Source organism: Myotis nattereri (assembly GCF_964212035.1).
Source record: "Myotis nattereri genome assembly, chromosome: 6".
Taxonomy (NCBI): domain Eukaryota; kingdom Metazoa; phylum Chordata; class Mammalia; order Chiroptera; family Vespertilionidae; genus Myotis; species Myotis nattereri.
Window position 1 is genome coordinate 63,663,247 of NC_138081.1, and position 23,494 is coordinate 63,686,740.

The following is a 23,494-nucleotide window of genomic DNA, read 5'->3' on the forward strand; positions in this document are numbered from 1 at the left end:
TGGAAGGCCTCTCCACTCCGCTGATCCTGGGGCCGGGAGGCCTCTCCCCTCCACTGATCCCGGGGTTGGGATGCCTCTCGACTCTGCTGATCCTGGGGCCCTGAGGCCTCGTGGCTCCGCTGATCCCGGGGCGGGTAGTCTGCGGCTCTGCTGATCCTGGGGTGGTGAGGCCTTGCCGCTCTGTGGCTTTGGGGCTGTTTGGCTTCGCTCCATCGCTTGAAGCCTGCGTATGCAAATCAACCGCCATCTTTTAGCTTCTATAATTGAAACATTGTATCTTTTGGAGCTGTTGCTTCAGGAGCTCAGAGCCAGGTGGCGGCAGGCGGGAAACCTTGGCTTCCTCCATCACCGCGGCAACCAAGCCTCCTGTTCCCTTCAGCTGCCTGGCTGCCAGCCACCATCTTGGTTGGTAGTTAATTTGCATATCACCCTGATTAGCCAATGGGAAGCATGTCAGAGGTACGGTTAATTACCATGTTTATCTATTATTAGATAGATAGGATATATTTTTTAAATATTTTTTATTGACTTCAGCGAGGAAGGGAGAGGGAGAGAGAAATAGAAACTAGAGGCCCAGTGCACAAAAATTTGTGCACTCGGAGGGGGGGTCCCTCAGCCCGGCCTGTGCCCTCTCGTAGTCTGGGACCCCTCGGGGGATGACCACGTGCTGGCTTAGGCCTGCTACCCGGGGGATTGGGCCTAAGATGGCAGTCAGACATTCCTCTGGCAGCCTGGCAGCCCTCAGGGGATGTCCACTTGCCATTGTGGAGCAGACCTAAGCTGCAATCAGACATCCTTAGCACTGCTGAGGAGGCAGGAGAGGCTCCCACCACCACCACTGTACTGGCAGCTGTCAGCCTGGCTTGTGGCTGAGCAGAGCTCCCCCATGTGGGAGCAACTGACCACCAGAGGGCAGCTCCTGCATTGAGCGTCTGCCCCCTGGTGGTCAGTGTGTGTCATAGTGACCAGTCATTCTCAGTCTTTCTGTTGTTAGGGTCAGTTTGCATATTACCCTTTTACTATGTAGGATAGAGGCCTGGTGCACAGGTGGGGGCCGGCTGGTTTGCCTTGAAGGGTGTCCCGGATCAGGGTGTGGGTCCCGCTTGAGTGCCTGGCCAGCCTGGGTGAGGGGCTGATGGCTGTTTGCAGCTGGTCATACCCCCTTCAGGGTGGGGGTCCCCACTGGGGTGCCTGGCCAGGCTGGCCGGGACTGAAGCTCCCAGCCTCTCCTTTTTTTCTTTTCTTTTTTTTTTCTGGGATTTATTTACCTTCTATAATTGAACCTTTGTTGCCGTCACTGGCACTCCCAGCTCTGAGGCTGCGGCTGGCTGAAAGCAGGTATCTGGGGTTTGTTTAGCTTCTATAATTGAAACATTGTTGCTTTCGGGCTCAGAACCGGGCTGCTTCGGCAGGGAACCTTGGCTTCGTCCATCACTGGAGCAAGCAAGCCTCACGTTCACTTCAGCTGTGTGGCTGCCGGCACCATCTTTGTTGGCAGTTAAGTTGCATATCGCCCTGATTAACCAATGGGAAGCGTAACGGAGGTACGGTTAATTACCCTTTTTGTCTTTTATTAGATAGGATTTTTTAAAAAATATTTTTAATTTACTTCAGAGAGGAAGGGAAAGGGAGAAATAGAAACATCAATGATGAGAGAGAATCATTGATTGGCTGCCTCTTGTACTCACCACCCCTACTGGGGACCGAGCCTGCAACCTGGTCATGTGCCCTTGACTGGAATCAAACTGGGACCCTTCAGTTCACAGGCCAACTGGCTAGGGCAGCTAGGGCTATTTTAGGTTAACTCTTTAGCAGTAATTATATTGTACTTAAATTTTTTTATAAATAAATCTCTTTGGTAACTTGAAACTTTAAAACTTTTCAATAATGGATAATCATTAAATGTTTAGACCATTATTGACCATAGGTTTATCTACTGTCTACTTATTATAGAGAAACTACAGATATTTGTGCCTATTAGTAAAGATATATTATGCCACATTTTAAAAATGTGCTATGAGGAAATATATTTTTATTTATTTACTTTTGAATAAATTTGTATTGATTTCAGGGAGGAAGGGAGAAGGAGAGAGAGAAAAACATCAATGATTACAGGGAATCATTGATTGGCTACCTCTTGCACACCCAGTACTGGGGATTGAGCCCAAAACCTAGGAATGTGCCATGACGAGGAATTGAACCATGACCTCCTAGTTCATAGGCTGATGCTCAACCACTGAGCTATGCCAGCCAGGCAATACTGAAACTTTTATTCTTAAATTTGTGTATATGTAGGTATAGACAAAACATACATGAAGTATGATGTAGACTCTACATTAGTAACAAAATGGATATATTATACTGGAATTGCAGTTAGTTTAGTTTTCATAAATATATTTAATAGGTTTCATTAAATTTTCAAAAATTAAATTTAAAAACTTTATAATAATAAACTTGAGTTATATTAATTAAAATTCATATATTTGTTGTCTTTAATTTTAACAGATGATTATACAATTTGGAAGAAAAATACCAGAAAAAATTAATTTGTGATGTTTTTACACTTCTTTTATATTTTAACATATATTCAAAACAATTATATATACATATTGTTAAATATATTTTATTGCCTTTTTACAGAGAGGAAGGGAGAGGAATAGAGAATTAGAAACATCGATGAGAGAGAAACATCGATCAGCTGCCTCCTGCACACTCCCTACTGGGGATGTGCCCACAACCAAGGTACATGCCCTTGACTGGATTCGAACCTGGGACCCTTGAGTCGGCAGGCCAACGCCCTATCCACTCAGCCAAACCAGTTAGGGCTATATTTTTATTCTTTAGCTGACAGAATGAGTACAAATTGAGAGCATGATAGAAGAAGAAAATACAGAAGTGGAGCTTAAAAACAGACGTCTCAAAAGAAAAAATACAAAATTCTTTAAAGAGGCTATCATTACTTAGATATTTAAAAACTGAACTGAAAAGTGTTCATGAACCACATTACAAATTCTTTTCTTACTGAATATTTAATTACTAATGAAAATGAGTAAGAAAATTATGTTAGCCTATCTTGCCAGGACAATGGTCAACTACATTGTTTATAACTCTCATTGTCCACTTCCATTCATTAAGTTCATTGTCTATCTTCTCTTATTTCTAACTTTGTCTGCTGTTAAATACTTAATTCATCCTAGGAAACAATTTTACTAAATTTGTTATATTCTGAGTTTCTTATTCTCTCTTATCCGTTTCACATTTTCTATCATTTTTCTTTCCCCTATGTCTGATAATGGGGGACAGAAGGGGAGTTTTTCCAAATAAAACTACATTCTCACCTTTGGCATATGTCACACCAAAGAAGTCAACAGTTTTAGGACATTATATCTGGGTAATGCCAGGGTTGTCCTCAGCATCTAGAAGGGTTCAGGAATCTGGAAAATGGCCTGTGCATAAATGAATGAAGAGGCTAGAGAAGAAATATTTGGAAGGCATTTTGGAGGGCCAGAAGGAAGCTTAGTTCTAGTGACCAAGCTCCTCACCCGCACCCAGGGCTTTTTATTCACACATTTTGCCCTCTAGCAAAGCAGATATACATATCAAAGGTAAGGCCTGGTAAACAATAAAAAGATTATCAGGTTGGGGGAACTGCCTTCTGCTGTTCCAGTGGGCAGTAATACAGTGGTCCTCTGGTTACCTCTGAGATCCGTTCCTACAGTGTGACCTTGATTTTCGTGGTAAGTCGGAACCCACCTACATAAGCACCTACATTACTCACATGGAGCACATACACAGCAGTAACAAAGTGAAACAGTAAAAAAATTTAAAAGAAAGATAACAATTCCTGACCTTTACTTGTGGTAAATAAATAATAAAACATAAAGCACATATGTACATACGAGGAAATGACGGAACTTTTTTTTTTATAAATACTGTAAATGGGAGATGGTGATGTAACCATGAAATGACGCACGTCGAGTCCGATGTAACCCCAAGGACTGCCTGTATGTGCAGATGTTCAGCCCTGCTGAAGCCCAAGATTCATCAACCTTTTGATGAACTTTTCGCATTTTATTATGCCCTGCTGGAATTAGCTTCCAACACCTGGGCACTTTTGTTTCACAATTTAATGTAAAACTTCTCAGGCATTGCAGTGTTATTCCTTTCTTCAGTACTTTTGTTTTTGCATTTTGTAGTAATACCGTATCGTATCTTTATTTGCTGTTTTATAGTTTTTGAATCACTTTTACAATATAATACAACTAGTGACTCAGTGCACAGATTCGTGCACATTGAAAGGAAATTAATTAGAAGGTGGCCAATGGGGCAGGCCTGGGCAAGACAGGCCAGACACGCCCTGGAGCCAACCTCCCTCCCCATCCACCCTACCTGGCCCACTGCACCTGGGGTGGTGCCCTGGCTTAGCTCAAAGGGCATCTGCAGAGCAAGGAGGGGCATCCCTCCAGCAGGTGGAGTCCCTTGGCCTGGCCTGCTGGGATTGGGGCGAAACTGGCTCTCTGACATCCCCTGAGGGGTCCCGAAGTGCCCGAGAGGGCACTCTGCAAAGTTGCTGTCATACAGGGTGTGGAATGCAAACACAAGTGTGCAGTAAACCAGATTTGAGGCCCACAGTGCCCCAGCAACAACATAATCCATGGCCAAAGGTGGAATCATGCGGCCCCAGGAGGAATCAGGCTCTCTCCTCTCTGGTTTTGGGGTGCCTCACCTGAGAACCACCACTGCCAAGTCACTGCAGCTCAGCAGCTCCTGTGTTGAGCATCTGCCCCCTGGTGGTCAGTGTGCACCATAGCGACCAATCGGAGGGGCACTTAGCATATTAGCCTTTTATGTATATAGATGAAGCCCTACAACAGTCTTGAGTGTTAGAACTAACATCTACAGTAGAGAAAACCATGTTTTCAACATCACAAAGTGACAGGTTTGTGACAACCAGTGGTATACTGGTAAATGTTTAATACCCACTTCTTGGAGGGTATGAAGAGCCTTGCTTGCAGAGTTCACCAATTTCCATGAAGTAAATACTCCCACAATGGCCAATTTCAAGCTACCAATGTGATGCCACTGGCTCCTAAAAGTTCTGAAAACTTTTGTTTCCTGTTTTGCAAACAGGAAGAAGCCAGCTCCAGCATACCAACCAGTCACTTTAAATTTAATCCAAAAGTATATGAAAACTTACCTACGTGCCTTGTTTGAGATGGGATATCTAAAAGACATGGATTGTCAATTTAGTTGACAGATTAAACCAGCCGTGGGCAAACTACGGCCCGCGGGCCAGATCCGGCCCGTTTGAAATGAATAAAACTAAAAAAAAAAAAAAAAAAAATGAATAAAACTAAAAAAAAAAAGACCGTACCCTTTTATGTAATGATGTTTACTTTGAATTTATATTAGTTCACACAAACACTCCATCCATGCTTTTGTTCTGGCCCTCCGGTCCAGTTTAAGAACCCATTGTGGCCCTCGAGTCAAAAAGTTTGCCCACCCCTGGATTAAACAAACAATGAAGCTATTAAATGGTAGTGTGGTCTTAATTACAAATTCCTTTGGAGTTCCCAGTGAATATGACAGATCCTCAATGATCCTGACTCTTGGTATTCATGCCCTTGTGGAATGTTGGGAGATAAGGTTAGTTTGAAAGAGTAGTATTATTTATCAGGACACTTAAAAACAAACAAGACTTACATAGCTTAAAGTCTAATTTGACTGTGAGAGGGAGCCGACAATAGTAAGTAAATACAAGATAGCAGTAAGAATTATGCAGAGAATTAAACCAGAATGATGTGGTAGGGAGTAACTAGCTAGCTACTGCAGAGTAGGTGGTAAGGAAAGATGTGGCAGGCCTGCAGATTGTCCCAACACACCCATCCTTTCCCTCTTTTAATGATAGAATTGCCTAAGTTTTGACCAGGCAACTAGCTACCCAGGTAGCAACCGTATTTCCCAGCCTCCCTTGCAGCTGGGTGTGAACATATGACTAACTCAGCAGAACTAATATTACAATTTACTGATCTTATTTTCATAAGGAAATTGTTTTTCTCCACTTTCTCTTTTTCTCCTTTTCCCAGATTGGAATACAGACAGATGTGGGCCAGCTTTAATCATGTGAATGAAGTTTGCACTCTATGATAGTAACAGGCTAGAAGGAACCTGGATCCCTGAATGATCTCATAGGGCCAAGCGGCCTACTCACCCCCTTTACCACCTGTCTACCTCTGGACTAGAGAGAGAGAAATAAACTGTAATCTTTTTTGAGTTACTATATTTGGGGATCTCTTTATTATGGTAGCTTAGTCTGTGCCCTAATATTACAGGTGACCTCTCAGGAGAGGTGACATTTACGCTAAGACCTCAGTGACAAATGCTGCTCAGTGGTTGAGCATCAACCCATGAATAAGGAGGTCATGGTTCGATTCCTGGTCGGGGCACATGCCTGGGTTCTGGGCTCAGCCCCAGTGGGGGAGTACAGGAAATGGCCCATGGATGATTCTCTCTCATCATTGATGTTTCTATATCTCTCTCCTTCTCCCTTACTCTATCTGAAATCAATAAAAACATATTTTTTTTAAAAAAAGAAAGAAATTCTGATGTTAAATGTGACAGGAAACCACTGGAGAATTTTAAAGTATTAAGTATTAAAATATTAATAAGTGTTAAGTTGGATTTATGTTTAAAAAGTCACTCTGGCTGCTCTATGGTAAATCATCTGAGGGGGCCACTAAGGAAAAAGAATATATTTTACAAAGGACCAGTCCAGTTGGTAGACACTTTTAAAATTATCCTGTATCAAATTAAGAAGGACTTACCTTGCCAAGATTTTTGGCACTTTTATATGAACTTAAATTGCATTAGGGAAAAGCATAATAGTAATTGAAAAGCAATTAATTATAAGCAATTATAAGCCAAATTATGTTTATACTACAATTAGTGTTTGAAGTGGTTTAATAGACTGATTCTTCATTTCAATAAGCAACATCAAAATAACTGAATAGCTTGTAAAACACAAATTCTTCTTTTATCTTTATTCCAGGTATAACCGCCACATTCTCTTTGAATTATTATTACAATAAGTAACATTTCTTATCTTTTGTCCCAATCCCCAAGTTGGGTGCTTTTAAAAACATGGTGAGATTAGTATATGTACCTACCATACAACACAGCTTCTTTCAACAGGTTTTATGGAGAAATGTGAATAAATGTTTTTGTAAGACAAGTTCTACCCTTCAGGGAATCTAGCGTGCAAACTTAAAACCATGTCTTTTTTATTAGGTTTTCCACACTTACAACATGATCACATTTCACTTTTAGTTAAGGAAAATCTTCCTTTAAGGATGATGGACAAGTCTTTTGTCACCTTGGTAATTTTTATGTCAGGTTGACTTTTTTTCTTATTTCTGAGTAAAAGTCATAACTTTGTTATCACAATTTTGCCACCGCAGGTTAAAATGAGTATTACTTGGCAACTGTTTAACACTTTACGTTTATTACTGAAATAGTAGATACATGGTTCTTGAAATAACCTCTAGTGATCGCTTTGGATCCTTTTTCATTAATTTCCATGTACATTCTGATACACTGAGATGGTAGCACTGTAAATTTTGGAGGCAGTGGAGACCCCTTTCAATTAGTTAATCTTCAGACAATTTAAAGGAAAATATTATCAATTTCAAGTTACATTAAATAAATCCGTTTCTAGAAATCGTTTATGCAGAGTCAATTCCCACCGGTTGACCTAATGGAGCATGGAGTGGCCAGCGCTTCACGGCAGCTGCCGTGCTTGGCCAACTCCGAGGCTGGGGCGAGCCACGTGGTGGGAGGCAGGTCGCACCCGAGCCCTGCAGGGCTGGGAGCCTCCTTGCTTCTCCCTTTTGAAATAAGAAGACAACGCTTCTGGCTATTGTGTAAACGGGGCGAGAACTGCGTGCCTTCATAGAGCAGCTAAGGCGTGAATGAAAGCGCCTTCGAATCTGATCCTGGGAACGTGTGCGTCAAGTGATGACAAATGCTGGGTTTGAACGCCCGGCTTCGTCCGCCCGGAGGGGGACACACTTGAGAGAATGGCCAAGTGCCCCAGCCATCGCGGCGAAACGCACGGGTCAAACCCCCGCGCCAGCCCGGCGTGGCCGCCGCCCCCGCCCTCGCCCTCGCCCCCGCCGCCGCCGCCCTTCCCGAGGACCCCCCACGTTCCCGGCTGACCCGTTGTCCACACAACTGCACCGCCTTTATTCGCGCCATGCCGGCTCCCCAGGCCGCCGGCCGACAGCGTCAGGCCACCTCCCGCCCTAGGACCCGCGCGAGCCCGAACCGCAGCAGCGGGCAGCTCCCCGCGCTCCTCGCCGGCCGGCGGCCAGCCAGCCGCAGCTTGGCCGCCGGTGATGGACAGGCGGCTGCAGCTATGAGCCGCAGGGGCGGGACGTGCGTCACTTCCGGGCCTTTCGAGGGAGACGGCGTATATAAGGGCGCTGCTCACGCAGCGCTCTCGCTTCCACAGTATGGCCGGCGACATTAGCTAGCGCTCGCTCAGCTCGCTCTCTAACGGGGGAACAGCGGACTACAAGAGACTGAACTGTATCTGCCTCTATTTCCAACAGACTCACATTCAACTTTTCGCTCACACACACACACAAAAGCCGGGAAAATTTTATTAATTCTTTTTTTAAAAAAAGTTAATATAAAATTGTAGCAAAAAAAAAAAAAAAAGGAACCTGAAACAGCTGGAACAATCCGCAGCAGCGGCGGGAGAAGAGATTTAATTTAGTTGATTTTCTGTGGTTGTTGGTTGTTCGCTAGTCTCACGGTGATGGAAGCTGCACATTTTTTCGAAGGGACCGAGAAGCTACTGGAGGTTTGGTTCTCCAAGCAGCAAGCCGACGCGAGTCAAGGATCGGGGGATCTTCGCACCATCCCAAGGTGGGTGCCCGCGGCGCTCGCCCACGGTCGGATCTGGGGCTGTCGCCGCCTGGGCGACACTAACCATGGGCGGAGGGTGGGGAGCCGGGCTCTGCAGCCTTCAGGTGGGAGCAGCTCCGACTTCGGGGGTTATTTCGACGCCGCGAGAGGGGCCCCGGTGCTGGAGGGAGCGCCGGGTCCATGCGGAGCCCGGGCCGGTTTCTCGCGTAGCCGTTGCCGGGCCGAGCGCAGCCCGGGGGGAGGGGAGGAGGCCGGTGCGGCCGCCGCCGCCGCGTGCTCAGGTAACGTCCCCGGCTGGGCCGCGGGCGGCGCCGCTCGGAGCGGCTTGGCGGTCCGAGGCCCCGGGCGAGGGGGCCTGGGGGGCCGCGGGTGCTCCCTCCCGGCAGGTGTGGCCGGGCGGCCACGGTCAGGCGCTCATTCGGGCGTGCCCGCCTCGGGGGTTGTGGGAGGGAGGGAGGGCGGGCGCGGGTCTGAACCGGGCTCGTTCTCCCCGCGTGCAGCGGATCGGAGCGGCCCTCCGCGTCCCAGGCAGGCGCTGGCGAGCAGGCCTCCAGCTCGGCCCGCGCTGGCGGCGTGTGGCGCCCGGGCGGCGGGAATGGGGGGGTGGGGGGGTGGCGGTGTCGCAGTGGCTGGGCCCCACCGCCGCCCTAGCACGCTCTGCACCAAAGCCTGTCGGGGCGTTCCCCGCCGACGGCCGCAGCGCCCGCGAGGCGTGCCCCCGCGACTCTTGACCTTGGTGTGTGTAACCTGTTCCCGAGCCGCCGGGGTCCTGCCGAGGTGGGCCAGAATAGGGTTGGCCGTGTTGGCGAGCTAGAGGCCCGCCGGGCCCGGGACTGAAAACCTTGAATGCAGAAGCCAGCAAAGGCCTCTGGGGCCCCAGCTTCCCACCCCGGCAGTCCCGCGAGAGAGCTGGGCTGGTGGCTTGGGGAGCGAGAGGTCTCGTAGGGGGTCTTGGGGTGTCCGAGCGCGGGCGAGGCCGCAGGTGCCTGGGCCTGCTGCCGGGGCACGCTGACCGCCAGCCACCCCTGCCGCTCGGGCTCCTCCGCACACGAGTGCGGCGGTTTCGCGCAGGAACCGGCGCGGCCGCTTCATTGAGCGGGGACGGCCAATGAGCGCCCGGGCCCCGCCGAGAGCCCGGCCGGGGCGTGGGCCAATGGGCGTCTCAGGAATGTGGGCTGCGCGCTCCGCTGTCGCTGACAAAAAGCCGCTGGAGAGGGGACTCCGGGAGGACACGTGCTGCCGGACTTGACGGCGTCAGGTCGGGGAGGATCCTCCCGGGGAACAGCGTCGGGAGAGCTCATGTTACGGGTCTCCTTTTTTCCAGCTTTATGCGACCCTCACGGTGTTTGCCGTGCGCCAGGCTCAGTTCTAAGCACTTTATATAGGTGTTGTAGGAAGCAGTGACTTTTCTTAAAAATATATGGGGAAGCTTAGTATTGCCTCCATTTCACCGATGGGGAAGGAAAACTCCCTGGTGTTGGTGATAAACTTTGGAAAAACGATTTAGAAAATCTTAACTTATAAAAATGAATAGCCTTGTTTTGCCCTGACTCACGGAATGTTTTAAAGTTTTATTTGTAAGGACACGTTCTTAATATAAGGGACGAGGATTTTACCCTTTATCCAAGTTCTTGGGGAGAAATGCCAGATTTTAAGCTTGGGTTGTTTTGGGTTTTGTTTGGTTGGTTGGTTGTTTTTTTTGTAGTTAAGAGTTCCCTGAGTCCAGGAGGGAGAGAAAGGCTTGTAAAAGGGCAGCTTGCTTTCTTTAAATACTTAAGAACCACTTTTCCTTTGTGCCTTTATCAGTAGCAATTATCTTATTACTTGAATATGGCTCATAAAATGGCAAAATGTTTAATCTTCGAGGACAGAGTATTCTGTTTTGTATAGTTCATAATTTAGTGCACGTCTTGAACATATTTAAACATTCATTAAATCACTATTTTGAGGGTTTTCTCTAGGGTGTTTCAGCAGTTGTAGATGGAGTAACTAAGAACGAAAAAAAATATCGATTTAACTGAGAATTCCATTGGTAGCCTTTCTGGGAAAGTTTTTCCGTGAACTGTCAGTCAAACAAGAATGCACCGGGTAGGTTATGTATGTTACGAGGAGATTTTAAAAGTACCTGGAAAAATATTTGATGCGTGATGACCTGGCAAGAGGGTGGAAGGATAATCGTCATCTAGAAGAATATGCATAATGAAATGATGCCTGGCCTCTGGAATGTCTAGATTTTAATCAAACACTTAATGACTAGCTGTGTGGTATATTTTCATCTCTAAATGGAGATAATAATGGTACCTACTTCCCGGGGTAGTTGTGAGGATTAAGTGGGTTAGTGTATATTTGGTGCTTAAAAACAGTGACACATAGTAAGTAACCACTGTATAAATGTTACAAGTGTTTTATATTTATCTTTAGAACAAAATCAATCTCTCCCTTCCACCCCCATCAACCAAGGATGGAGAATTAAGTTTATCAGATTGTAATTTTAAAAGGCTACACATTAAAGGATGCCCTAATAATTTGATGTAGTTTTTATTCAAATAGAGGAGATAGTGTCACTGGGAAGCTTTAGATTTATTATTCTGTAGAAGGATTAGTATCATGAAGCAATCTTTAGTAGTTTTGTTTTTATTGAATGATAAAAATTTGGAAGCCAGAAATCCTTGCTTGTCCTTGCCTCATGTCCTCCTTGCTTGTCCTTGCCTCATGTCCTTACTCTCAGTAATTCCATTAAAATGTAGATGGAAGGTTATAATTAAAAGATTTTAATAGATTTGTAGATTAAAATTAAAAAGTAAATCTACTTTTTACACTGTATATCAAATGTAAAACCTAAGGACATTGAGATTGAGCAGGCACAAATGTCCTAATAGGATTACTACATATGCTACAACATTAAACGTGTTATAGGAAAATTCCTAGAAAAAAAAATACCTTTCCAAACATTAGTGTAAGAAGAAATATAAATGTAAGTAGTCCTGTAACCATTTCATACATTGAATTAGTCATTAATCAATCGTCCCATAAAGAAAATTCTGGGCCCAGATGATTTCACTAGAGTATTCTCTCCAACATTCAAGGAAGACATAATTCCAGCCTTTTACACACATTCTTGTGAATAGGGAGGAGATACATTTCCTAGCTCATTTTGGGATTAGCATAATTTTGATATCCAAACCCTGACAGGCTGTGAAGGAACCAGAACTCTAATGCAGTGCTGGTGAGGGTGGAACGTGAACAAACCACTTTGGGAAATGGTTTGGTAGTTTCTCAAAGATTCAGTTTCTGTAAAATTCTAGAAAATGCATACTAATCACACCAGTGGTTGCCTGAGGTTTGGGAGTAAAGAGAAGGGTGGATTATAAAGAGGCCTGAGGGACCTTTGGGAAGTGGTAGAAGTGGTCACTATCTTGTGATTGATTGTTTTACAAGTAGGTGTGTATGTCAGAAATCTTGGGAGATGTAAAAATGAATAGAATTTATTTTAAAATAAATACATGTCTCCAAAGAACAATCTGATTTTTGCATAGTAGCTTTATCTTGTCAGTGATTCTCACCATGCATATGATTGAATTGCCTCGCTAATAGGAACATTAATTTAGTTCTTATTAGCATATATGTTGTATTTACTGCTACAAACCAAAGAATAATTTTGGTTGCTGTTGCGCTCTCTCTACCCTCCCCCCAAGTATGTAAACTTAGCAGTTTGCATCTGTGTGAAATCAACTTAGAGCATTATAAATCCCCAAACTCTTTGTACAATAACAAAGATGAATATGAATTTGGAAAACGGCTGAAATGATTTTGGGGGAAAGATGCTTTTGTGAAGTATAAGGACAAAAATATTTAATTAGAAGTGGTGTGGAGCTGGAAGAATTGTGACATGAAAATAATTCTAAAGATTTGAGCCAAGAGAGAAAACCGTAAGGTAATTTTGAAGGCAATATTCCAACAGAGTTTGAGGAGGTGGTAATTGACCAAAGAAAGAAGTATAATATGAAAAATCTGGCTGTTAGTAAAATAGCTTATCTTTTGAATACAGATTTTTTTAAACTTTTTGTTGAAACAAAAAGTTATAAAAATCATAATGCAAATCTAGTTTTCATTAACTGATCACACTCATGTCACTGAAGTTTAAGGAATATAACTAGCCAGAAGTCCTACTTGCACCTCTAACAATTACTTTCCTGCCCCCTCTACCCCTCGGGTCACTGTCCTAACTTCTAACATACCATAGGTATGGAATCATTTAGTTTGCATCATGTAAGGCCTCCTACAGTCAATATTATGTTTGAGGTTTTGTAGTTCATTCTCATTGTTGTGCTTGTAGTTGTTTTGTGTTGCTATACCACAATTTATCCATTCTACTGTTCATGGGCATTTGAATAATTTCTAGTTTGCTAATACAAGTAAGTTGCTATGAACACTATTGCATGTGTCTTTTAGTGAACATTATGTATTTCTGTTAGATAAACATACCTCTAGGAGTGTAACTGTTAGGTCAGAGAGTGCATATATCTAGCATCTCTTAATAGCCAGCATTTTCTTAGATCTGCAGTTAGGCTCAATGCATTCAAGCCTCAGCACAATCTTCTTTGTAGTTTTAGCCTTTTTTTTTGAAAATCGGCTTAGTCTGCCCACCATAACCACTCTGCTTCCTGTCATAATGCCGCTTTCCCTGCACATACAGAGAATCCTTGCCCTTCTTGTACTGTGTTACTTTGTGGGGTTGATGCTTGCCACACTTCTTACAGAAAGTTCAGCGGGTGCTAGGAACATTCACATGTTTGCAAGAGCCCTATCAGCAGGGAAAGCTAACCACTTGTCTTTTTAATTTTAGCTATTGTGTGTGTAGTAGTAGTAGGTATTTCCCATCAGACTAATGGAGTTGAGCTTCCTTTTTTATACCTTTATATCATTTGGATATCTTTTGTGAAATGTTTGTTCAAGTCTATTTTTTTCTGGGGTGACTTTATTTATAGTTCTTAATATGTTACGGATGAAATCTCTGTCCAATATCACAAATATATCCTCTATGGGTTTCCTTATTAATGATACCTTTGAAAGTAGAAACACCTTAAGTTTAATATAATTCAATTTATTAATATTTCCCCTTTAATGGTTAGCAGTTTTTATGTACTATGTTGACATAAGAGAAATCCAAACCTGTAGAGAATCTTTGAGTTTATTTGAACCAAGCTGAGAAAATTTGCTGGGAAGCAACGGGCTGAGAAAGTGCTTTGGAAAATGTCAGTTTTACCACATATTTTATACATCAGAATACAAGAGAAAAGACTTAGAGGGGTTACATGAAATTTCTTGGTGATTAGGGAGGTGAGGGAATGCAAAGCTTGGAAATCTCTGGAACTGGATCCAGCTGTTCTCAAGCTGTGGGTCACGAACAATGAAAATACATCCTGCATATCAGATATTTACATTACGATTCATAACAGTAGCAAAATTACAGTTATGAAGTAGCAATGAAAATAATTTTATGGTTGGGGGTCATCACAACAATAGACACTTCTTTTACATTGGTGGGTATAGGATACCTAACTGAACAATTAACATGAAAACAGTGAGGGTTCTTTGGTTTGCTCTGGTACAGTGATTGTGCCCTTAGGGGTCTGGAAAAAAAATGACTCTGACAAAGATGTGTTGCAAAAAAGACAATAGGCTCAGTTAAGATAAAGGTTGACCTTTGTCAATGAATATTCCTGCCTACTACAGGACTACCTGCCATGACTCACTTTTATTTTTTACCTCTATCCATTTATTTTTTTTTACTTGAAACTATTACAGATGTCCCCATCCCACCCTTCCCTCTGGCCATCCCCACACAGTTGTTTGTGGATTATGCATTATATGTTCTTTGGCTAATCTCTTCATCTTCTTTCTTGCAGTTTCTCCTCCCCTCAAACAGCTGTCAGTCTTTGCCTTGTATCCATGCCTCTGTTTCTCTTCTGTTCCTGTTTATTTTGATCATTAGATTCGCTTTTAGTTAGGAAGTTTTCATTTCAGACCATCTTAGGTGTTTACTTTCGGTCTTTGAGTTTGTAAGGCGGCCATGCAAGCCTCCCGTGAGCTTGTCCACAACTATTTGAGATATCTTTGCTCATCCCTCAACATTGTTTTACCTTTCATATTTATATCTGCAGTCCATCTGGAGTTGATTTTTTTTTTTTTATGTGGCATGAGGGAATAGAACACACTTAATGTAAAATAGGCTTATCTTTCCAAGCAATTTTGTAATACTGGTAATCTTTTACTAGTTTCTCAAGGGAGATAAAAGGGACACATGTAATTGAGGGGAGGGTCATTTTTAATAGAAAATTTTGTCTGGTATGGGCTGGGTTAAAGAATACTGGTTAATCATCTGTTGGTGGAAAGCAGTAGTCCTGGCATATCCAAGTAAATAAAGGAAAGGATGATGTGTCCTAAAACTGACTTATTTCACACAGTATTTAAAGTTGAAATGTAAAAAGAAGGAGTAATATCTTAACCTGCAGTTTTGTCTACTAATTTTTCAGATTTCAAAAGTATGTGTAAAAATGTCAAATTCCTGCACTAATTTGGACCAAATAAAAGTCTTATTTTAATGGCAGCTTTGGGATGGATGGAAGTAATGGATAGGAAGTCTGTCAGAAAATAAGAAATTTTGGAAAAAAGAAAAGATAGTTTAATTTGATCTCTAAGGACAATAAAGTAGGCTTTTTGCTTTTGATTTATCACAAATCTGACTTATTCTTAGTAGGAGGTGGGAAATTCTAGTGAAAGTAAAGAGAATACATAAAGATTTCATTAATTGTGAGAAACTTCCAGGTATTTTATTTTTATAAGCTAAAATATAACTTGCAAGTAAAGTATTAGGGGCAGTTGCAAAGATAGTAAATCACACCTCAGCATTACCTTTCCCAGAACTCATGCCTTACTTGACTACATCATTGCACAGTATTGCAGAATTGATAATTTACATTGAAGGAGTTTACAACCCATTGCTAAAAAACCTTTCAGTTTAAATGCTTTGGAATAGAAAAGTTTCCTGTTGAATTAAACTTGTTACATTTCTAACAGTTTCAAGAAGTTTGAACTGCTGTCTCTAAACCACCTTTCTTTCAGAAGTGCACATTGCAAGTACTGTAAACAATAATTATACTGAAAGTGATTTAAATTTGGGGTAGAGATTTGAGATGGAGAATACTGTGATTATTGGGTTGATTTATTTGAACAAAAAGAGAATATTTATTTCTCCAGATATCTTGAATTAACTGCCCTAAGAAGGCATGCTCGGAATTTGTTTTGGTCAGCTTAGGCCAGTGATGGCAAACCTATGATACATGTGTCAGAGGTGACACGCGAACTCATTTTTTTGGTTGATTTTTCTTTGTTAAATGGCATTTAAATATATAAAATAAATATCAAAAATATAAATCTTTGTTTTACTGTGGTTGCAAATATCAAAAAATTTCTATATGTGACACGGCACCAGAGTTAAGTTAGGGTTTTTCAAAATGCTGACACGCCGAGCTCAAAAGGTTCACCATCACTGGTCTAGGCTTTGATGAATAATCTTACGTTTTAGGGTATGACCCAAAGATTGCTACCTTGGTAAGGTGTAGAGGCCTGAATCTAAGGAAAGTCATGCTATTAGCAAGCACAGTTGAGGGCAGCTTCAAATAGGCTTTTTGAGTAAATTGATAACTTTGAAACCAGCTTTAAGAAAGTAATCCATTAGTGGAATCTAATCACATGGAGGCCTTGTAAATGCAAATTTTCAGTCACCATCTGTAGTGTCTGATCTATTGGATCTCATAGTAGGATCAAACTCAATTCTAATTCCTTAGGTGATGGGTGAAAACCCTCCAGCAGCATTGTTCCCTCAGTCATTTACATTTTTAATTAAAGTTTTAAACAACCTAACATGAAATTTATCATTTTAACCACTTTTGAGTGTACAGTTCAGGATTGTTAAGTATATTCTTACTAGTAGCCCTGCGCACAGATCCGTGCCCTAGTAGGTCGCTGCCGCCCTCCTGTAGCTCTTCACCCTCTGCCCTGCCCCCTCCTGTAGCTCTCCGCAGCCCACTTGTACCTCGCTGGCCCATCCTCCTGCTGATCCATGATCTGGTCGTGATGCGCTTGGTCATTACATCTCACGTAACAGCTAATTAGCATATTAATCTCTTATTATATAGGATTGTTGTGCAACAGGTCTTTAGAACCTTTTTCATCCTGTGAAACTATATGTATAAAACTAGAGGCCTGGTGCACGCACAAAAATTTGTGCACTGGCGGGGGGTGGGGGTTGTCCCTCAGCCCCACTTGTGCCCTCTCCCAGTCTGGGACCCCTTGGGAGATAATCACCTGCTGGCTTAGGCCCACTCCCTGGGTGGCAGATGGTAGGCCCGATTCCTAGGTGCCTGCCCCACCTCCCCGGGTCGCGCACAGGGCAGGGCCGATAAGGAGGTTGGTGGCGCCGGGGGTTGGGGCCCGGGTCCGGTCGCACACGGCATCCCCCCCCCCCCCCCCCCCCCCCCCCGCCCAGGATCGCAGATAGCAGGCCCGGATGGTGGCAGGACAGCTGGGATGGCACTGTCCCGCCCTTCCTGCAGTATGCAAATTAGCCATCATCTTTGTTGGTGGCTAATTTGCATGTCACTCTGATTAGCCGATGGGAGGTGTAGCGAAGGTACAGTCAATTACCATGTTTGTATATTATTAGATAGGATATTATTTTCCCTCCTTTCTCCCCAGTCCTTGACAAACCACCTATCTACTTTATGATTTTGACTACTATAGATACTTCATATGACTGTTTTGGAACCTCATTAGTGGAATCACATAGTATTTGTCCTTTTGTGACTGGTTATTTCATTTAGCATAATGTCATTCATGTAGCATGGGATAAAAAATTTCCTTTAAGTGTGAATTATCCATTACACGTATATACCACATTTTCATTGTCCATTAATCTCTTGATGGACATTTGGGTTGCTTCCTACCTTTTGACATTTGTGAGCTACAATGAACATGGATGTACAAATACCTCTTCCAGATCTTGTTTTGAATCCTTTTGGATATATACCCAGAAGTGGGATTGCTAGAGCATGTGGTAATTTTCACCTAAGGTACACTCTATGTATTGTTACAATTTCTCCACTTCCTTACCAGCCTTTGTTATCCGTGCCCCCCCCCCCTTTTTACATCCTAATGGGTGTGAAGTGGTTTTGATTAGCATTTCTTTTATGATTTGTGGTGTAGAGCATCTTTTCATATGCTTGTTGGCCGTTTTTTGCATTTGGTGTTAAGAGTTTCTTGTAGATTTTGGATGTTGACTTCTTGTTAGATATATGATTTGCAAATATTTTCTCACACATTCTGCAGGTTTTCTTTTCACTCTTGTCGAGTGCTTTCCTATGATGCACAGAAGTTACTAAGTTTGATACAGTCCTGTTTGTCTATTTTTGCTTTTGTTTTGTTGCCTGTGCTTTTTGTGTTTCATCCAAGAAAACATTGCCAAATCCAGTGTCAGATTTTCCTGTAAGTCTTTAACCCATATTGAGTTAATTTTTGCATATGGTGTCATGTAGGGCTTCAATTTCACTCTTTTGTATGGAGACGCAATTTTCCCAACATTTAATAAAGAGGCTATCCTTTCCCAGTTGTGTAGGTGTAGTCTTGGTATTTTTGTTGAAGATCATTTGACCTGAGGTGTTTACTTTTTACATTAAAAAAATGTAGTCAGGCCTGGCCAGTGTGGCTTAGTTGCTTGAGCATCATCCCATGCACCAAGAGGTTACCAGTTCCATTCCCAGTCAGGGCTTGATTGCCAGTAGGGGGCATGTAAGAGGCAGCTGATTGATGTTTTTTATCCTTGTTTGTGTCTCCTAAAATCAGAAAGAACTTTTTCTTTTTCTTTTGGTTAATCCTCACCCGAGGATATTTTTCCATTGATTTGTTGTTGTTTTTAGGGAGAGTGGAAGAGAGAGGAAAGACAGAGAGAAACATCAATCAATGTGAGAGAAACATCAATCAATGTGAGAGAAACACATAGATTTGTTGCCTCATTCATGTGCCCCGCCCAGGGCTTGGGCTGGGGAGGAGCCTGCAGCTGAGGTATGTGCCCTTGGCTGGAATCAAACCTGGGACCCTTCAGTCCCCAGGCCGACCCTCTATCCACTGAGCCAAACTGACTAGGGCTAAAGACATTTTTTCAGTGTAGTCACTTGCCTGTTTTATGTATAATGGAGTCAGCTGGTGTAGAAGTCTGTCTTGTCATTTTAATCGTATGTTTTCTCATGTAAACACCTCAACTTGTTCTATTTTTTTATTAGACCACACTCTTCCAGGGAGGCAGGGAGATAGAAACATCAACAATGAGAATCATTGGTTGGCTGCCTCCTGTACGCCCCCTACTGAGGGGGATCAAGCCCGCAACCCTGGGCATGTGCCCTTGGCCAGAATCAAACATGGGACCTTTTAGTCTGCAGGACAACACCAGCTTGGACTAGACCACACTCTTTAAGGAAGCTTTAAATATAAACTATGTCATTAATGTTTTGCTTTTCGGGAATGGTAACGGATCATTCAGTCCATAGACTGCCATTAGTAAAGGAGCACACTACTTTGGGATCATTTATCATGATCTGATAGTATTTTTTAGTACTTTACTTTGAAGTTAGGTTTCTCAACCTTGGCACTTTTAACATTTTGGGCTAGATAACTTGTGTCCTATTTACCTATGGCAGCGGTTCTCAACCTATGGGTCGCGACCCCTTTGGCTGTTGAACGACCCTTTCACAGGGGTCGTCTAAGACCATCCTGCATATCAAATATTTACATTACAATTCATAACAGTAGCAACATAACAGTTATGAAGTAGCATCGAAAATAATTTTATGGTTGGGTCACAACATGAGGAACTGTATTTAAAGGGCCAGAAGGTTGAGAATCACTGACCTATGGTGTAGCAGCATCCCTGGTCTCTACCAACTACATGTCTGCAATGACAAACCCCCACCGATGTGACAACCAAAAAATGTCTCTAAATACCGCCAAATGTTTTCTGGGTGACAGTCATCCTCAGTTGAAAACCAGTGAGGTGAGGTGGCTGCACTTATGTAAAAAAATGTAGTTCAAATTAGAATATGTTCCTTTATCTATGAATTTTTATTGTTTTATAACACCTTGCAACTGTGTAATATTTTGAATGTCTTTTGCAATATTTTCCAATCACTAAATCAACACTATGAAATACATTCCAAAATTGTCTTCTTTCTTCTGCTTTGTTGTCAATTTATGATTTATTGAACTCATCCTATATAACAAGGGGGAATATGCTAATGGGTCCTAACGGTGTCCTAGTCACAACCAGTCAAAGGTGCATGCACACAGAAGCTGGAGGGCGGAGGCAGGGACTTGTGCCACCAGGATGTGAGGCTGCCGCCGCTGGCCGCCCCCCAGCAGAAGCACACGCAGGCCCGCAGCACCGCCTGGCCTGGAGGGGGGCGTCAGAACGGGGGTGGGGCCTTGGCAGAGAGCTCTCAGCACTCCTGCACTGGGGTCTGAATGCCCAGAGAGGAAGGGAGAGCAAATAAGCAGTTAGGGGGTTTAGGCCAGGAGGGAAGAGCAAATAGGCAGTTAGGGGGATCAGACAAGGAGAGGAGAGCAGTTAGGGGCATCAGGCAGGCAGGCAGGCAAGCGCTAAGGAGCCAGTGGTTCTGGATTTCGAGAGGGACCCAAGATTGGAGAGGGTGCAGGCCAGGCTGAGGGGGACCCCACCCCCCTCCCCCCCGCACGAATTTTTATACTATCTTACTTTGAAATCACAAACAAGGAATTTAGAAAATGCCTTGGTCAACTGTACAAAATACTTGGTCTTTTTCATCATTAAATTTGGACATAAAGCAGGGCACTTACAATCTTTTCTCTAACAGGTGTCAGCAAAAATCTGTAAAGGGCCAGATAGAAAATTTAAAACTTTGCAAAGCAGACATGTTGCAACTGCTGAGCTATGACCTTATAGGGAGAAAGCAACCATAGACACTATATAAATGAGTGGGTGTGGCTAGAATCCAATAAAGCCTCATTTTATTTACAAAAGGAGGCTTATTTTTCCCACAGAAATGTGATTGAATGATATACTGGAATTCTCAGCTGTTTTGGTGTTGCTCTTTCACCATTCACTTAATGCACATGTATAGCATTGTATTAATAGCTTCAGTTTTATTTCTGTCACATCTTTCTTGCCCCTCCCCCCTGACTTGTTACCTATAATAATAAAAGTATAATATGCTAATTAGACCAGATGTCCTTCCAGATGAAGCCAGAGCTGTGGGTGCCGGCAGCCGGGGAAAGGAAGGCCTACTCTTACATGAATTTCGTGCTTCGGGCCTCTGGTATTTATTATATTTCTGAGCCTAGCAGCTCTCCTAGGATTATGTCTTTATAACCACTTGGTTGATAGACCATCCAACTGTGTTTAAGGTGTTTTCACACAATTGCTTTCTTTCACACTGACTTTGGAAAAATAATGACTGCTGGAGGATTTCTGTTTGGTTGCAGAATTTAAGTAATGGTGAATGACTTATAGGAGCACTGTGTGGTTTTCATTAAGGTGGAATAAGCACCTTGCTGGATGCAACTAAAAACCCTGGACAGAATGCATGGTGAGGGCTCTGAAAAGTAAATGTTAGCAGGTGAATGGAAGAAGGAAACCAGAATTTAAAATGCCACTGGAACAGCCATGGTTTCCTGTTTCCTTTTTCCTCTGGAGTCTCCTAGGGTGGTCTCAAAGGCTGCCAGAAACCTGGAACTGCTACACACGAGGTGCAAATAAAGAACTCCAAGAAGTCTCCTTTTTCTGGTCTGTAAAGACAGGAAGGAGGGGTCCCTTTGGCTCAAAGAGAATGGGTGGGATCCCCTTTTGGTTTAGTTTTATTTTGTTTTGTTTTTCTTCTGTTCTTTCCTGCCACAAATAATGCAGTCCTGTAGTAATTGTAGCCAGGTAGATGCCTAAACTCCAAGGAGGGGGGAACATTTTTTGACCAGAAGAACTGTGGTCCCAAGATAGAATAGCATCAGGGATATCCCTGTTGTTGTTTTCCCTCTGTCTTCTCCCCATTTGGCCCATGAGAGACAGATAATCACAGGCTGCCTGCTGCAGAGTGGGAAAGCTAAAGCCTTGGCTTTCTAGCCAGAGGACCAAAAAGTTCCCCTGCTTCTGCCTTTGAGCCAGACATTGTCAGAGCTATTATGGAGAGGAGAAAGAGTTGAAGAAAGTGAGTCCCATAAAGATTTATATGAATCCCCCTGAGCTGCTCATGTATGGCTCTGACCCTAAACAGAAGATCCAAGGCTTTGAGAACTGATAGCTCACCTCCTAGTACCAGACTGGCCACTGAGTACATGATAGATCTGAATACCATCCTACATAATAAAGAGCTAATATGCTAATTAGATCAGACCACCTTCCAGGCGAAACCTGGGCTTCGAGGGCCAAGCATCAGGCCTCTAGTGGCATGCATAATAGCCTTCCCTAACTAAACTGAAACCTAACATAAACCCATAGAAAAAAGTTAAACGAGAACTTGAGGACTGAACCATAACATTTCAATTGCTTGCTAAAACAATTTTTAAATCAATATGCTCCATAGGATTTAAATACGATTTAAAATTATATAACTTGGCCTGGCTGGTGTGGCTCACCCTTGAAGGGTTATGGGTTCAATTCCCTGTCAGGGCCATGCCTGGGTTGCAGGTTCAATCCCAGTCTGGGCATGTGTGGGAGGCAGCTGATCTATCTCTGTTGCTGCCTCTTCCCCCTGCCCCCCTCCATAAACATTTTTTAAAAATTATATAACATGATCAAAATGTTCAGGCTGCAATGATAAATTGCTCAATTATACAGAAGATCAGGATATTCTCGGTGTCTCTCAAAGGAAGACAGTCAACATATACCAGCCTTGAGGTGATGCTGATCAAGATTTAAAGGCAGCTGTCATAACGATTTTATAAGTAAGAGTGAATACTCTCAAAATGAAAATAATTACTGAAATAAAAATTACTGGATGGGCTTAAATAGAATGGACATGACAAAAGAGTGAATGAGTTTATCCAGTCAGCAACAGAGAATAAAAGCTGAGACTTAAATGTAAGTCGTGAAACTATAAGCAGCAAAATCTCAGATATCTCTTATAGTGATATGTTTACCGATGCATCCCCTGAGCAAAGGAAACTAAGGAGCAAATAAACAAATGGGACTATGAAAATTAAAGTTAATGCACAGCAAAAAAAAAAAAAAAAAAAAAAAAACACAAAACCATCAACAAAATGAAAAGGAAGCCCTCTGTATGGGAGAACATATTGGGCAATGATACATCTGATAAAGGTTTAATATCCAGAATGTTTAAGAAACTCATGTAACTTCTTATGTATTTACTGGAGGTCCGGTGCACAAAATTCGTGTGGGGGGAGGGGGGGGCGGGTGGGGGCGGGTGTCCCTCAGCCCCGCCTGCACCCTCTCCAATCTGGGATCCCTCTCATAATCCAGGACTGATGG

At 43.0% G+C, this 23,494-nt stretch overlaps 1 protein-coding gene across 2 annotated transcripts in view; it reads left to right on the top strand.

The window, feature by feature from the left end:
• Positions 1-8,499: 8,499 nt before the first annotated feature.
• Positions 8,500-23,494, top strand: part of AMD1 (adenosylmethionine decarboxylase 1) — a 29,653-nt gene continuing 14,658 nt past the window's right edge. For both annotated transcript variants that reach the window (XM_081094293.1, XM_081094292.1), the window contains exon 1: positions 8,500-8,928. In XM_081094293.1, the coding sequence (XP_080950419.1) occupies positions 8,819-8,928 (110 nt within the window). In that variant the 5' untranslated portion in view covers positions 8,500-8,818. The remainder of the gene's footprint in view (positions 8,929-23,494) is intronic.